The sequence below is a fragment of the Oncorhynchus masou genome, chromosome 23 (genome assembly GCF_036934945.1).
Source record: "Oncorhynchus masou masou isolate Uvic2021 chromosome 23, UVic_Omas_1.1, whole genome shotgun sequence".
NCBI classification, from domain to species: Eukaryota; Metazoa; Chordata; class Actinopteri; order Salmoniformes; family Salmonidae; genus Oncorhynchus; species Oncorhynchus masou.
The window spans coordinates 70001-88233 of record NC_088234.1 but is presented as its reverse complement, the minus strand read 5'-3'; the positions used below and the strand labels follow the sequence as shown (position 1 = coordinate 88233).

Genomic DNA, 18233 nt, shown 5'->3' with positions numbered 1-18233 from the left:
GTCTTATAACTCCAAGTGAAAGACTCGTCATTAGGAAACTTTACTCTCCAAATATCTACAATATCAAACCTTTCCATCAACTGCCTCAAACTTGTATTCATAGAAGTGGACTGTTCCGGAGGCCATCTATCAATTAAATTATTCAGATAAATATTAAAATCCCTGACCTACTATAAGTAAAGCATTAGGGATCTTGGTTAGCCAACGGAGAATACGCTTTTCTGAAGATTCAAGTAACTGATCATTTTCAAGTTTGGAATAGTACCCATACATGTTGGTAATAATAATAATGATGTTGTTACAGTTGATAACAAGAGAAAGAAAAAAGTGATCAAAAGGGTCCGAGTCTGAGTGCAAAGTACTTCCATTGAAGTGAATCTTTAGAGTGATAACTGCAGCAGAGCGTCCAGAACCATGCGGATCCTCCGTGCGGTGCACAAACTGACCGCGAGTCATAACGCTGGTATTCACAACCACACTGACTTGTCTGGAACCAACACCGAGCAGGATTCACGGTTTCACGAGTCAAAACCTTTCCCCCCCACGTGGATAGTCGAGTAAGAAAATACAAGTTGAACTTTCGTTTAGTTTTTTTTTTTGTAGTTTACTTTGGGCGCGAAGGGCTGTGTTGGGTGAGTAAAGAAAGTATAAACGTGACATGAATGGGCGACGACGTACAAACACGCATGTTGTGAAGGATATTCTGCTGCGTGTGTTTTTAACCTCGGTTCCGTGTTAATGTTTGATTTCAGAGCTCTACACGGGAGAGAGGAGGAGGAAGAATAAAACTGAAACGACAGTTGGTGGAGTCGAGGTAGGAACACGGGAGAATGGAGGTGCAGGTGCCAGGAATGCAGGTAAGAACAAACCTTTTTCTCCGTTTGTGTTCGAATTTACTCTGACCCTATATATGTGTGTGTTATATATTATGTGTGTGTTGATTTGTGAACTGTTGTAGGGCTTTTGTAGTAAGAAGCGCAGTAGACTAGACACAGGTGTACGAGGACATCGCCAGCACTAGACCAAGGAAACAGCTTTTGAAGTAGCCAATACAAATACAAATTGATTGTCTTTTTGTTCGCGTATTGTTTGTCTATTATATGTTGTCACCGTCATAGAACTCTTAACGTTCACTTTTGTGCTTCTGTGTACTTCTGCAGCAGATGGAATTATTTATTGAAAACAAATAGCATGTACTGGATGTATCAGGGGAAGTGTGTGTGTGTGTGTGTGTGTGTGTGTGTTTCCTCCTTCCTCCAGCTGGGTGACCCTAAACTAGGGTCTCAGGGTCAGTGTGCCTGGGATTAAAAACAACTGTCCATCTGTGTCTACCAAAAATGGCACCCTATTCCCTACATAGTGCACCACGTTTTAGAAGTAGTGCACTAGAGAATCGTGTAGCATTTGGTAGAGACACAGTGCTGGACCTTCCGGCTGACGCATGGTCGTCCAGATGGATTCTGTTCTCTCTGTCTCTCTCTCTGTCTCTCTCTCTCTCTCTCTCTCTCACACACACACACACACACACACACACACACACACACACACACACACACACACACACACATATTGACCAAGTTCTCAACAGCAGTGTGAATCACCCTTTAACCCATACAGTCATAAAAACAAGGTGTTATATTGTATGAGGAAGTTATTGGAGATATTTCCTGGAATATCTCTCCAAGGAACAGTCTGTAAGCCTGTATTTTCTGCTATTTGGAGGTGAACATGTCTGGTTCCCACTGAAATGGAGTCCTCATTCATATTGTTCCAAATCTAGAGAGTTTTGTCTTTATGACATCACACAAATCTGTGTTTAGGACTGTGATGTCACAAAGGGCTCTGATTATGACATCATAAAAGCTGTTGAACTTTCCCTCGACCTGCCCATTATAAATAAGTTATTCCTGACACTAGAAAGTATGAAGAGAGAACGCAAAGTCCAAGCTCTCGCTCTCTCTCGCTCTCTCTCTCGCTCTCTCTCTCGCTCTCTCTCTCGCTCGCTCTCTCGCTCGCTCTCTCGCTCTCTCTCTCGCTCTCTCTCTCGCTCTCTCTCTATCTGGAGTTTATAGGGAAATGTGATTGGTAGCTCTTATGTCACAATGTCTAATTTGCATAGCAGACTTCCGTTCTCCTCCATTGGCTACAGCAGGTGTATAAAAGAGGCTGGTTATTTTTAACCTTGGTCAGACCACTACAGGTGCTGAGCTGAACACAGCTCCTGCTGGAAGCTGCAGTCCGTAATTCAATGTTCGTAATGTTTTTGATACTTTAAGTTTTGAAGCTTGGCTCAAGCAAGCTAAAACCCAGCAGGCTCAATCAAGCTAAAACCCACATGGCAGCAAAAACTAACCAGCAGAAATTGTTAACAAGTCAGAAATGATTTAAACACTTTCCTGTAGGCTACTATTTACTAGTTAACAAAAAAAATCATGTATGTCATATAAAATATATTCACCCCACCCAGTATTGTAATCAATACTTACCAGAAAACATGTAGTCCTTGGCTCAGACAGTGTAGTAGTGTGGGCTCAATAGCATCTCATTAGTGTGCCAGATCTTGAGAATCAGCTGTACATGTGATGGAAGAATGCACTGTGCATGTAGAGGGTTGCAATTCCATTGAATTGTGGATATTTGAACCAAAATATGCCACAACACCTAGTATTGCCTTGTGTGTTTCCCACAAAAAAGGTTCACTGTTATAAGCTAACATATTTTTTTGGTGAATTTAGGCAAAATTCCCCAAATTCCTTGGAATGTTTCTGGAAAGATTCCGGAAAGTTTCCGACCCTTTGCAACCCGTTGATAACACCACTACAGTCTGATGGGTTAGAGAGAGATGATAACACCACTACAGTCTGATGGGTTAGAGAGAGATGATAACACCACTACAGTCTGATGGGTTAGAGAGAGATGATAACGCCACTACAGTCTGATGGGTTAGAGAGAGATGATAACACCACTACAGTCTGATGGGTTAGAGAGAGATGATAACACCACTACAGTCTGATGGGTTAGAGAGAGATGATAACACCACTACAGTCTGATGGGTTAGAGAGAGATACAGTCTGATGGGTTAGACACCACTACAGTCTGATGGGTTAGAGAGAGATGATAACACCACTACAGTCTGATGGGTTAGAGAGAGATGATAACACCACTACAGTCTGATGGGTTAGAGAGAGATGATAACACCACTACAGTCTGATGGGTTACTACAGTCTCATGGGTTAGAGAGATGATAACACCACTACAGTCTGATGGGTTAGAGAGAGATGATAACACCACTACAGTCTCATGGGTTAGAGAGAGATGATAACACCACTACAGTCTGATGGGTTAGAGAGAGATGATAACACCACTACAGTCTCATGGGTTAGAGAGAGATGATAACACCACTACAGTCTGATGGGTTAGAGAGAGATGATAACGCCACTACAGTCTGATGGGTTAGAGAGAGATGATAACACCACTACAGTCTGATGGGTTAGAGAGAGATGATAACACCACTACAGTCTCATGGGTTAGAGAGATGATAACACCACTACAGTCTGATGGGTTAGAGAGAGATGATAACACCACTACAGTCTGATGGGTTAGAGAGAGATGATAACACCACTACAGTCTGATGGGTTAGAGAGAGATGATAACACCACTACAGTCTGATGGGTTAGAGAGAGATGATAACACCACTACAGTCTGATGGGTTAGAGAGAGATGATAACACCACTACAGTCTGATGGGTTAGAGATGATAACACCACTACAGTCTGATGGGTTAGAGAGAGATGATAACGCCACTACAGTCTGATGGGTTAGAGAGAGATGATAACACCACTACAGTCCGATGGGTTAGAGAGAGATGATAACACCACTACAGTCTGATGGGTTAGAGATGATAACACCACTACAGTCTGATGGGTTAGAGAGAGATGATAACACCACTACAGTCTGATGGGTTAGAGAGAGATGATAACGCCACTACAGTCTGATGGGTTAGAGAGAGATGATAACGCCACTACAGTCTGATGGGTTAGAGAGAGATGATAACACCACTACAGTCTGATGGGTTAGAGAGAGATGATAACACCACTACAGTCCGATGGGTTAGAGAGAGATGATAACACCACTACAGTCTGATGGGTTAGAGAGAGATGATAACACCACTACAGTCTGATGGGTTAGAGAGAGATGATAACACCACTACAGTCTGATGGGTTAGAGAGAGATGATAACACCACTACAGTCTGATGGGTTAGAGAGAGATGATAACGCCACTACAGTCTGATGGGTTAGAGAGAGATGATAACACCACTACAGTCTGATGGGTTAGAGAGAGATGATAACGCCACTACAGTCTGATGGGTTAGAGATGATAACACCACTACAGTCTGATGGGTTAGAGATGATAACACCACTACAGTCTGATGGGTTAGAGATGATAACACCACTACAGTCTGACGGGTTAGAGAGAGATGATAACACCACTACAGTCTGATGGGTTAGAGAGAGATGATAACGCCACTACTGTCTGATGGGTTAGAGAGAGATGATAACACCACTACAGTCTGATGGGTTAGAGAGAGATGATAACACCACTACAGTCTGATGGGTTAGAGAGAGATGATAACGCCACTACAGTCTGATGGGTTAGAGAGAGATGATAACACCACTACAGTCTGATGGGTTAGAGAGAGATGATAACACCACTACAGTCTGATGGGTTAGAGAGAGATGATAACACCACTACAGTCTGATGGGTTAGAGAGAGATGATAACGCCACTACAGTCTGATGGGTTAGAGAGAGATGATAACACCACTACAGTCTGATGGGTTAGAGAGAGATGATAACGCCACTACAGTCTGATGGGTTAGAGAGATATAACACCACTACAGTCTGATGGGTTAGAGAGAGATGATAACGCCACTACAGTCTGATGGGTTAGAGAGAGATGATAACGCCACTACAGTCTGATGGGTTAGAGAGAGATGATAACGCCACTACAGTCTGATGGGTTAGAGAGAGACGATAACGCCACTACAGTCTGATGGGTTAGAGAGAGACGATAACGCCACTACAGTCTGATGGGTTAGAGAGAGACGATAACACCACTACAGTCTGATGGGTTAGAGAGAGACGATAACACCACTACAGTCTGATGGGTTAGAGAGAGACGATAACACCACTACAGTCAGATGGGTTAGAGAGAGACGATAACACCACTACTGTCTGATGGGTTAGAGAGAGACGATAACACCACTACTGTCTGATGGGTTAGAGAGAGACGATAACACCACTACAGTCTGATGGGTTAGAGAGAGATGATAACGCCACTACAGTCTGATGGGTTAGAGAGAGATGATAACACCACTACAGTCTGATGGGTTAGAGAGAGATGATAACGCCACTACAGTCTGATGGGTTAGAGAGAGATGATAACGCCACTACAGTCTGATGGGTTAGAGAGAGATGATAACACCACTACAGTCTGATGGGTTAGAGAGAGATGATAACACCACTACAGTCTGATGGGTTAGAGATGATAACACCACTACAGTCTGATGGGTTAGAGAGAGATGATAACACCACTACAGTCTGATGGGTTAGAGAGAGATGATAACACCACTACAGTCTGATGGGTTAGAGAGAGATGATAACGCCACTACTGTCTGATGGGTTAGAGACAGATGATAACACCACTACAGTCTGATGGGTTAGAGAGAGATGATAACACCACTACAGTCTGATGGGTTAGAGAGAGATGATAACACCACTACAGTCTGATGGGTTAGAGAGAGATGATAACACCACTACAGTCTGATGGGTTAGAGAGAGATGATAACGCCACTACAGTCTGATGGGTTAGAGAGAGATGATAACGCCACTACAGTCTGATGGGTTAGAGAGAGATGATAACGCCACTACTGTCTGATGGGTTAGAGACAGATGATAACACCACTACAGTCTGATGGGTTAGAGAGAGATGATAACACCACTACAGTCTGATGGGTTAGAGAGAGATGATAACACCACTACAGTCTGATGGGTTAGAGAGAGATGATAACACCACTACAGTCTGATGGGTTAGAGAGAGATGATAACGCCACTACAGTCTGATGGGTTAGAGAGAGATGATAACGCCACTACAGTCTGATGGGTTAGAGAGAGATGATAACACCACTACAGTCTGATGGGTTAGAGAGAGATGATAACACCACTACAGTCTGATGGGTTAGAGAGAGATGATAACACCACTACAGTCTGATGGGTTAGAGAGAGATGATAACACCACTACAGTCTGATGGGTTAGAGAGAGATGATAACACCACTACAGTCTGATGGGTTAGCGATGATAACGCCACTACAGTCTGATGGGTTAGAGATGATAACACCACTACAGTCTGATGGGTTAGAGATGATAACACCACTACAGTCTGATGGGTTAGAGAGAGATGATAACGCCACTACAGTCTGATGGGTTAGAGAGAGATGATAACGCCACTACAGTCTGATGGGTTAGAGAGAGATGATAACGCCACTACAGTCTGATGGGTTAGAGAGAGATGATAACACCACTACAGTCTCATGGGTTAGAGAGAGATGATAACACCACTACAGTCTGATGGGTTAGAGAGAGATGATAACACCACTACAGTCTGATGGGTTAGAGAGAGATGATAACACCACTACAGTCTGATGGGTTAGAGAGAGATGATAACACCACTACAGTCTGATGGGTTAGAGAGAGATGATAACACCACTACAGTCTGATGGGTTAGAGAGAGATGATAACACCACTACAGTATGATGGGTTAGAGAGAGATGATAACACCACTACAGTCTGATGGGTTAGAGAGAGATGATAACACCACTACTGTCTGATGGGTTAGAGAGAGATGATAACACCACTACTGTCTGATGGGTTAGAGAGAGATGATAACGCCACTACAGTCTGATGGGTTACCACTCCCCCCTTTCATTTACCTCTCCGCCTCCCTGCTCCTCCCTCTCCCCCATCCCCCAGAGTTCCCAGGGAGACCCCGAGGAACTTTTCACCAAGTTGGAGCGAATCGGTAAAGGATCATTTGGTGAGGTCTTCAAAGGCATCGATAATCGCACCCAGAGCGTAGTAGCCATTAAGGTAAGAAGCAATACTAAGACATTATAGGCGTTTCTCATTTGATTGATTGATTTTTTTTACGTCTGAAATATTTTGCTTCTTTAAGACTATAGATCTGGAAGAGGCCGAAGATGATATTGAAGATATACAACAAGAGATCACCGTACTGAGTCAATGTGACAGTCCCTATGTCACCAAGTACTATGGGTCATACCTAAAGGTGAGGATAGTAACACACACACACACACACACACACACACACACACACACACACACACACACACACACACACTGCAGCTATAACTCTCTGTCTGTCTCTTAGGGCAGTAAACTATGGATCATCATGGAGTATCTAGGAGGGGGCTCAGCTCTAGACCTGGTAAGTGTGTGTATGTGTGGTGGTTAATTCTATGAAAGTGTGTGTGTGAGATGTGTGTGTGTGTGTGTTCAGTTGCGTGCAGGTCCGTTTGATGAGTGCCAGATTGCCACCATGCTGAGGGAGATTCTGAAGGGTCTGGACTATCTTCACTCGGAGAAGAAGATTCACAGAGATATTAAAGGTAGGAGGAGTGTTGCTCTTCGGCACAGACCGTTCCTTACATGTGGTGTTTAACACTGTGTGTGGAGGTAGTTAACCAGTAGTTAACCAGTAGTTAACCAGTAGTTAACCAGTAGCACAGTAAACCAGTGGTTAACCAGTAGCACAGTCAACCAGTAGTTAACCAGTAGTTAACCAGTAGCACAGTAAACCAGTGGTTAACCAGTAGTTAACCAGTAGCACAGTAAACCAGTAGTTAACCAGTAGCACAGTAAACCAGTAGTTAACCAGGAGCACAGTAAACCAGTAGTTAACCTGTAGCACAGTTAACCAGTAACACAGTAAACCAGGAGTTAACCAGTAATTAACCAGGAGCACAGTAAACCAGTAGTTAACCAGGAGCACAGTAAACCAGTAGTTAACCAGGAGCACAGTAAACCAGTAGTTAACCAGTAGCACAGTAAACCTGTAGTTAACCAGTAGTTAACCAGTAGCACAGTAAACCAGTAGTTAACCAGTAGCACAGCAAACCAGTAGTTAACCAGTAGCACAGTAAACCAGTAGTTAACCAGGAGCACAGTAAACCAGTAGTTAACCAGAGTTAACCAGTAGCACAGTAAACCAGTAGTTAACCAGGAGCCCAGTAAACCAGTAGTTAAACAGTATCACAGTAAACCAGTAGTTAACCAGTAGCACAGTAAACCAGTAGTTAACCAGTAGTTAACCAGTAGCATAGTAAACCAGTAGTTAACCAGTAGTTAACCAGTAGCACTGTAAACCAGTGGTTAACCAGTAGTTAACCAGGAGCACAGTAAACCAGTAGTAAACCAGTAAGTTACCCAGTAGCACAGTAAACCAGTAGTTAACCTGTAACACAGTAAACAAGGAGTTAACCAGTAACACAGTAAACCAGTAGTTAACCAGTAACACAGAAAAACCAGTAGTTAACCAGTAACACAGTAAACCAGTAGTTAACCAGTAGCACAGTAAACCAGTAGTTAACCAGTAACACAGTAAACCAGTAGTTAACCAGTAACACAGAAAACCAGTAGTTAACCAGGAGCCCAGTAAACCAGTAGTTAAACAGTAGCACAGTAAACCAGTAGTTAACCAGTAGCACAGTAAACCAGTAGTTAACCAGTAGTTAACCAGTAGCATAGTAAACCAGTAGTTAACCAGTAGTTAACCAGTAGCACTGTAAACCAGTAGTTAACCAGTAGCACTGTAAACCAGTGGTTAACCAGTAGTTAACCAGGAGCACAGTAAACCAGTAGTAAACCAGTAAGTTACCCAGTAGCACAGTAAACCAGTAGTTAACCAGTAACACAGTAAACAAGGAGTTAACCAGTAACACAGTAAACCAGTAGTTAACCAGTAACACAGAAAAAAACAGTAGTTAACCAGTAACACAGTAAACCAGTAGTTAACCAGTAGTTAACCAGTAGCACAGTAAACCAGTAGTTAACCAGTAACACAGTAAACCAGTAGTTAACCAGTAACACAGAAAACCAGTAGTTAACCAGTAGTTAACCAGTAGCACTGTAAACCAGTTGTTAACCAGGAGCACAGTAAACCAGTAGTTAACCAGTAGTTAACCAGTAGTTACCCAGTAGCACAGTAAACCAGTAGTTAACCAGTAGTTAACCTGTAACACAGTAAACAAGGAGTTAACCAGTAGTTAACCTGTAACACAGTAAACAAGGAGTTAACCAGTACTTAACCAGTAGCACAGTAAACCAGTAGTTAACCAGTAGCACAGTAAACCAGTAGTTAACCAGTAGCACAGTAAACCAGTAGTTAACCAGTAGCACAGTAAACCAGTAGTTAACCAGTAGCACAGTAAACCTGTAGTTAACCAGTAGTTAACCAGTATCATAGTAAACCAGTAGTTAACCAGTAGCATAGTAAACCAGTAGTTAACCAGTAGCATAGTAAACCAGTAGTTAACCAGTAGCACAGTAAACCAGTAGTTAACCAGTAGCACAGTAAACCAGTAGTTAACCAGTAGCACAGTAAACCAGTAGTTAACCAGTAGTTAACCAGTAGCACTGTAAACCAGTAGTTAACCAGTAGTTAACCAGTAGCACAGTAAACAAGGAGTTAACCAGTAGTTAACCAGTAGCACAGTAAACCAGTAGTTAACCAGTAGCACAGTTAACCAGTAGTTAACCAGTAGCACAGTAAACCAGTAGTTAACCAGTAGCACAGTAAACCTGTAGTTAACCAGTAGTTAACCAGTATCATAGTAAACCAGTAGTTAACCAGTAGCATAGTAAACCAGTAGTTAACCAGTAGCACAGTAAACCAGTAGTTAACCAGTAGCACAGTAAACCAGTAGTTAACCAGTAGCACAGTAAACCAGTAGTTAACCAGTAGTTAACCAGTAGCACAGTAAACCAGTAGTTAACCAGTAGTTAACCAGTAGCAGAGTAAACAAGTAGTTAACCAGTAGTTAACCAGTAGCACAGTAAACCAGTAGTTAACCAGTAGCACAGTAAACCAGTAGTTAACCAGTAGCACAGTAAACCAGTAGTTAACCAGTAGCACAGTAAACCTGTAGTTAACCAGTAGTTAACCAGTATCATAGTAAACCAGTAGTTAACCAGTAGCATAGTAAACCAGTAGTTAACCAGTAGCACAGTAAACCAGTAGTTAACCAGTAGCACAGTTAACCAGTAGCACAGTAAACCAGTAGTTAACCAGTAGCACAGTAAACCAGTAGTTAACCAGTAGCACAGTAAACCAGTAGTTAACCAGTAGCACAGTAAACCTGTAGTTAACCAGTAGTTAACCAGTATCATAGTAAACCAGTAGTTAACCAGTAGCATAGTAAACCAGTAGTTAACCAGTAGCACAGTAAACCAGTAGTTAACCAGTAGCACAGTAAACCAGTAGTTAACCAGTAGCACAGTAAACCAGTAGTTAACCAGGAGCACAGTAAACCAGTAGTTAACCAGTAGCACAGTTAACCAGTAACACAGTAAACCAGTAGTTAACCAGTAGCACAGTAAACCAGTAGTTAACCAGGAGCACAGTAAACCAGTAGTTAACCAGAGTTAACCAGTAGCACAGTAAACCAGTAGTTAACCAGGAGCACAGTAAACCAGTAGTTAACCAGTAACACAGTAAACCAGTAGTTAACCAGTAGCACAGTAAACCAGTAGTTAACCAGGAGCACAGTAAACCAGTAGTTAACCAGGAACATAGTAAACCAGTTGTTAACCAGTAGCACAGTAAACCTGTAGTTAACCAGTAGCACAGTAAACCAGTAGTTAACCAGGAGCACAGTAAACCAGTAGTTAACCAGTAGTTAACCAGTAGCATAGTAAACCAGTAGTTAACCAGGAGCACAGTAAACCAGTAGTTAACCAGGAGCACAGTAAACCAGTAGTTAACCAGGAGCACAGTAAACCAGTAGTTAACCAGGAGCACAGTAAACCAGTTGTTAACCAGTAGCACAGTAAACCTGTAGTTAACCAGTAGTTAACCAGTAGCATAGTAAACCAGTAGTTAACCAGGAGCACAGTAAACCAGTAGTTAACCAGGAGCACAGTAAACCAGTAGTTAACCAGTAGCATAGTAAACCAGTAGTTAACCAGGAGCACAGTAAACCAGTAGTTAACCAGGAGCACAGTAAACCTGTAGTTAACCAGTAGTTAACCAGTAGCATAGTAAACCAGTAGTTAACCAGTAGCATAGTAAACCAGTAGTTAACCAGTAGCACAGTAAACCAGTAGTTAACCAGTAGCACAGTAAACCAGTAGTTAACCAGTAGCAGAGTAAACCAGTAGTTAACCAGGAGCACAGTAAACCAGTAGTTAACCAGTAACACAGTAAACCAGTAGTTAACCAGTAGCACAGTAAACCAGTAGTTAACCAGGAGCCCAGTAAACCAGTAGTTAAACAGTAGCACAGTAAACCAGTAGTTAACCAGGAGCCCAGTAAACCAGTAGTTAACCAGGAGCACAGTAAACCAGTAGTTAACCAGGAGCACAGTAAACCAGTAGTTAACCAGGAGCCCAGTAAACCAGTAGTTAACCAGTAGCACAGTAAACCAGTAGTTAACCAGGAGCCCAGTAAACCAGTAGTTAACTAGTAGCACAGTAAACCAGTAGTTAACCAGTAGCACAGTAAACCAGTAGTTAACCAGTAGCATAGTAAACCAGTTTCCGGTTTAAGCGAGCAGTATGTCAAGAAGCAGTGTGGCTTGGGAGGGTTGTGTGGTAGACGTGTACGACAGCCCGTTGAGCATGTTTGGAATGCTCTGGATTGACGTGTACGACAGCGTGTTCCAGTTCCCGCCAATATCCAGCAACTTCGCACAGCCATTGAAGAGGAGTGGGACAACATTCCACAGGCCACAATCAACAGCCTGATCAACTCTATGTGAAGGAGATGTGTCACGCTGCATGAGGCAAATGGTGGTCACACCAGATACTGACTGGTTTTCTGATCACACCAGATACTGACTGGTTCTCTGATCCACACCAGATACTGACTGGTTCTCTGATCCACACCAGATACTGACTGGTTCTCTGATCCACACCAGATACGGACTGGTGTTCTGATCCACACCAGATACGGACTGGTGTTCTGATCCACACCAGATACGGACTGGTGTTCTGATCCACACCAGATACCGACTGGTGTTCTGATCCACACCAGATACCGACTGGTGTTCTGATCCACACCAGATACGGACTGGGTGTTCTGATCCACACCAGATACGGACTGGGTGTTCTGATCCACACCAGATACCGACTGGTGTTCTGATCCACACCAGATACCGACTGGTGTTCTGATCCACACCAGATACGGACTGGGTGTTCTGATCCACACCAGATACGGACTGGTGTTCTGATCCACACCAGATACTGACTGGTTTCTGATCCACACCAGATACGGACTGGTTTTCTGATCACACCAGATACTGACTGGTTCTCTGATCACACCAGATACTGACTGGTTCTCTGATCCACACCAGATACGGACTGGTGTTCTGATCACACCAGATACTGACTGGTTTTCTGATCACACCAGATACTGACTGGTTCTCTGATCCACACCAGATACTGACTGGTTCTCTGATCCACACCAGATACGGACTGGTGTTCTGATCCACACCAGATACGGACTGGTGTTCTGATCCACACCAGATACTGACTGGTTTTCTGATCCACACCAGATACTGACTGGGTGTTCTGATCCACACCAGATACGGACTGGGTGTTCTGATCCACACCAGATACGGACTGGTTTTCTGATCCACACCAGATACGGACTGGTTTTCTGATCCACACCAGATACCGACTGGTGTTCTGATCCACACCAGATACGGACTGGTGTTCTGATCCACACCAGATACCGACTGGTGTTCTGATCCACACCAGATACGGACTGGGTGTTCTGATCCACACCAGATACCGACTGGTGTTCTGATCCACACCAGATACGGACTGGGTGTTCTGATCCACACCAGATACCGACTGGTGTTCTGATCCACACCAGATACGGACTGGGTGTTCTGATCCACACCAGATACGGACTGGGTGTTCTGATCCACACCAGATACGGACTGGGTGTTCTGATCCACACCAGATACGGACTGGGTGTTCTGATCCACACCAGATACGGACTGGGTGTTCTGATCCACACCAGATACGGACTGGGTGTTCTGATCCACACCAGATACTGACTGGTGTTCTGATCCACACCAGATACTGACTGGGTGTTCTGATCCACACCAGATACGGACTGGGTGTTCTGATCCACACCAGATACGGACTGGGTGTTCTGATCCACACCAGATACCGACTGGGTGTTCTGATCCAAACCAGATACTGACTGGTGTTCTGATCCAAACCAGATATTGACTGGTGTTCTGATCCACACCAGATACGGACTGGTGTTCTGATCCACACCAGATACGGACTGGGTGTTCTGATCCACACCAGATACCGACTGGGTGTTCTGATCCACTCCCCTACTTTTTATTTTTAAAGGTATCTGTGATCAACAGATGTTTATCAGTATTCCTAGTCATGTGAAATCCACAGATTAGGGAACATTGAATAATTTTTGAATTTAATGATTTCCATTATATGAACTGAAACTCAGTTAAACTATTAGAAATGGTTTTATATTTATGTTCAGTATTACTCACACTACAAAAGTGAAATGTCTCCCCTCTCTCTCCTCTCTCCCCTCCCCCCTCTCTCCCCTCCCCCCTCTCTCCTCCCCCTCTCTCTCTCCTCTCCCCCTCCCCCCTCTCTCCACTCCCTCTCCCCCCCTCTCTCTCCTCCCCCTCTCTCTCTCCTCTCCCCTCTCTCCCCCTATCTCTCCTCCCCCTCTCTCCCCTCCCCCTCTCTCCCTCCCCCTCTCTCTCCCTCTCCCCTCTCTCCCCCTATCTCTCCTCCCCCTCTCTCCCCTCCCCCTCTCTCCTCCCCCTCTCTCTCCTCTCCCCTCTCTCTCCCCTCTCTGAAGCTGCCAACATCCTCCTCTCTGAGCAGGGGGAGGTGAAGCTAGCAGACTTTGGAGTGGCTGGACAGCTGACCGACACCCAGATGAAGAGAGAGACATTTGTAGGCACACCGTTCTGGATGGCACCTGAAGTCATACAACAGTCTTCTTATGATCACAAGGTAGAGAGAGACATTAGTAAGGACACCATTCATGGTGTATTAGGTTAGGTTGCTTTCGTGTCGGGAAGGGTGGTGTGGTTGACTGTCTAGGAGGGAGGGTGGTGTGGTTGACTGTCTAGGAGGGTGGGGTGGTTGACTGTCTAGGAGGGTGGGGTGGTTGACTGTCTAGGAGGGTGGGGTGGTTGACTGTCTAGGAGGGTGGTGTGGTTGACTGTCTAGGAGGGTGGGGTGGTTGAATGTCTAGGAGGGTGGGGTGGTTGACTGTCTAGGAGGGTGGGTGGTGTGGTTGACTGTCTAGGAGGGTGGTGTGGTTGACTGTCTAGGAGGGTGGTGTGGTTGACTGTCTAGGAGGGTGGGGTGGTTGACTGTCTAGGAGGGAGGGTGGTGTGGTTGACTGTCTAGGAGGGTGGGGTGGTTGACTGTCTAGGAGGGTGGTGTGGTTGACTGTCTAGGAGGGTGGTGTGGTTGACTGTCTAGGAGGGTGGGGTGGTTGACTGTCTAGGAGGGTGGGGTGGTTGACTGTCTAGGAGGGTGGTGTGGTTGACTGTCTAGGAGGGTGGTGTGGTTGACTGTCTAGGAGGGAGGGGTGGTTGACTGTCTAGGAGGGTGGGGTGGTTGACTGTCTAGGAGGGTGGGGTGGTTGAATGTCTAGGAGGGTGGTGTGGTTGACTGTCTAGGAGGGTGGTGTGGTTGACTGTCTAGGAGGGTGGTGTGGTTGACTGTCTAGGAGGGTGGGGTGGTTGACTGTCTAGGAGGGTGGGGTGGTTGACTGTCTAGGAGGGTGGGGTGGTTGAATGTCTAGGAGGGTGGTGTGGTTGACTGTCTAGGAGGGTGGTGTGGTTGACTGTCTAGGAGGGTGGTGTGGTTGACTGTCTAGGAGGGTGGGGTGGTTGACTGTCTAGGAGGGAGGGTGGTGTGGTTGACTGTCTAGGAGGGAGGATGGGGTGGTTGACTGTCTAGGAGGGAGGGTGGTGTGGTTGACTGTCTAGGAGGGAGGGTGGTGTGGTTGACTGTCTAGGAGGGAGGGTGGGGTGGTTGACTGTCTAGGAGGGAGGATGGTGTGGTTGACTGTCTAGGAGGGAGGGTGGGGTGGTTGACTGTCTAAGAGGGAGGGTGGGGTGGTTGACTGTCTAGGAGGGAGGGTGGGGTGGTTGACTGTCTAGGTGGGAGGGTGGTGTGGTTGACTGTCTAGGTGGGAGGGTGGTGTGGTTGACTGTCTAGGAGGGAGGGTGGTGTGGTTGACTGTCTAGGAGGGAGGGTGGTGTGGTTGACTGTCTAGGAGGGAGGGTGGTGTGGTTGACTGTCTAGGAGGGAGGGTGGGGTGGTTGACTGTCTAGGAGGGTGGGGTGGTTGAATGTCTAGGAGGGAGGGTGGTGTGGTTGACTGTCTAGGAGGGAGGGTGGTGTGGTTGACTGTCTAGGAGGGAGGGTGGGGTGGTTGACTGTCTAGGAGGGAGGGTGGGGTGGTTGACTGTCTAGGAGGGAGGATGGGGTGGTTGACTGTCTAGGAGGGAGGGTGGGGTGGTTGACTGTCTAGGAGGGAGGATGGGGTGGTTGACTGTCTAGGAGGGAGCGTGGGGTGGTTGACTGTCTAGGAGGGAGGGTGGGGTGGTTGACTGTCTAGGAGGGAGGGTGGGGTGGTTGACTGTCTAGGAGGGAGGGTGGGGTGGTTGACTGTCTAGGAGGGAGGGTGGTGTGGTTGACTGTCTAGGAGGGAGGGTGGTGTGGTTGACTGTCTAGGAGGGAGGGTGGTGTGGTTGACTGTCTAGGAGGGAGGGTGGGGTGGTTGACTGTCTAGGTGGGAGGTTGGGGTGGTTGACTGTCTAGGAGGGAGGGTGGTGTGGTTGACTGTCTAGGAGGGAGGGTGGGGTGGTTGACTGTCTAGGAGGGAGGGTGGTGTGGTTGACTGTCTAGGAGGGAGGGTGGTGTGGTTGACTGTCTAGGAGGGAGGGTGGGGTGGTTGACTGTCTAGGAGGGGGAGGGTGGGGTGGTTGACTGTCTAGGAGGGAGGGTGGGGTGGTTGACTGTCTAGGAGGGAGGGTGGTGTGGTTGACTGTCTAGGAGGGAGGGTGGTGTGGTTGACTGTCTAGGTGGGAGGGTGGTGTGGTTGACTGTCTAGGTGGGTGGGTGGTTGACTATCTAGGAGGGAGGGTGGGGTGGTTGACTGTCTAGGTGGGAGGATGGGGTGGTTGACTGTCTAGGAGGGAGGGTGGTGTGGTTGACTGTCTAGGAGGGAGGGTGGGGTGGTTGAATGTCTAGGAGGGAGGGTGGGGTGGTTGACTGTCTAGGAGGGAGGGTGGGGTGGTTGACTGTCTAGGAGGGAGGGTGGGGTGGTTGACTGTCTAGGTGGGAGGATGGGGTGGTTGACTGTCTAGGAGGGAGGGTGGTGTGGTTGACTGTCTAGGAGGGAGGGTGGGGTGGTTGACTGTCTAGGTGGGAGGGTGGGGTGGTTGACTGTCTAGGAGGGAGGGTGGGGTGGTTGACTGTCTCTAGGAGGGAGGGTGGGGTGGTTGACTGTCTAGGAGGGAGGATGGGGTGGTTGACTGTCTAGGAGGGAGGATGGTGTGGTTCAACTTCATATGCCAGTCAGGGGAGACTTCCCTCCTCTGTGTGTGTCTGTAATGGAGTGTCTATGTAATGCAGTGTCTATATAATGGAGTGTCTATATAATGGAGTGTCTATATAATGGAGTGTCTATATAATGGAGTGTCTATATAATGGAGTGTCTATATAATGGAGTGTCTATATAATGGAGTGTCTGTATTGGAGTGTCTATATAATTGAGTGTCTATATAATTGTGTGTCTATATAATGGAGTGTCTATATAATGGAGTGTCTATATAATGGAGTGTCTATATAATGGAGTGTCTATATAATGGAGTGTCTATATAATGGAGTGTCTATATAATGGAGTGTCTATATAATGGAGTGTCTATATAATGGAGTGTCTATACGATGGAGTGTCTATACGATGGAGTGTCTATATGATGCAGTGTCTATATAATGGAGTGTCTATATAATGGAGTGTCTATATAATGCAGTGTCTATATAATGCAGTGTCTATATAATGCAGTGTCTATATAATGCAGTGTCTATATAATGCAGTGTCTATATAATGGAGTGTCTATATAATGGAGTGTCTATATAATGGAGTGTCTATATAATGGAGTGTCTATATAATGGAGAGTCTATATAATGCAGTGTGTATATAATGCAGTGTCTATATAATGGAGTGTCTGTATTGGAGTGTCTATATAATGGAGTGTCTATATAATGGAGTGTCTATATAATGGAGTGTCTATATAATGGAGTGTCTATATAATGGAGTGTCTATATAATGGAGTGTCTATATAATGGAGTGTCTATATAATGGATTGTCTATATAATGGATTGTCTATATAATGCAGTGTCTATATAATGGAGTGTCTATATAATGGAGTGTCTATATAATGGAGTGTCTATATAATGGAGTGTCTATATGATGGAGTGTCTATATGATGGAGTGTCTATATGATGCAGTGTCTATATAATGGAGTGTCTATATAATGGAGTGTCTATATAATGCAGTGTCTATATAATGCAGTGTCTATATAATGCAGTGTCTATATAATGCAGTGTCTATATAATGGAGTGTCTATATAATGGAGTGTCTATATAATGGAGTGTCTATATAATGGAGTGTCTATATAATGCAGTGTCTATATAATGCAGTGTCTATATAATGGAGTGTCTATATAATGGAGTGTCTATATAATGGAGTGTCTATATAATGGAGTGTCTATATAATGGAGTGTCTATATAATGGAGAGTCTATATAATGCAGTGTCTATATAATGGAGTGTCTGTATTGGAGTGTCTATATAATGGAGTGTCTATATAATGGAGTGTCTATATAATGGAGTGTCTATATAATGGAGTGTCTATATAATGG

The 18233-nt window shown here is 45.2% G+C and overlaps 1 protein-coding gene across 1 annotated transcript in view; it reads left to right on the top strand.

Moving 5' to 3' along the window:
- The first annotated feature begins 392 nt into the window (after positions 1-392).
- Positions 393-18233, top strand: part of LOC135510144 (serine/threonine-protein kinase 26-like) — a 26042-nt gene continuing 8201 nt past the window's right edge. The window contains exons 1-7 of the mRNA XM_064930926.1: positions 393-632; positions 753-857; positions 7029-7145; positions 7231-7344; positions 7447-7503; positions 7576-7684; positions 14146-14303. Of these exons, the coding sequence (XP_064786998.1) occupies positions 831-857; positions 7029-7145; positions 7231-7344; positions 7447-7503; positions 7576-7684; positions 14146-14303 (582 nt within the window). The 5' untranslated portion in view covers positions 393-632; positions 753-830. The remainder of the gene's footprint in view (positions 633-752; positions 858-7028; positions 7146-7230; positions 7345-7446; positions 7504-7575; positions 7685-14145; positions 14304-18233) is intronic.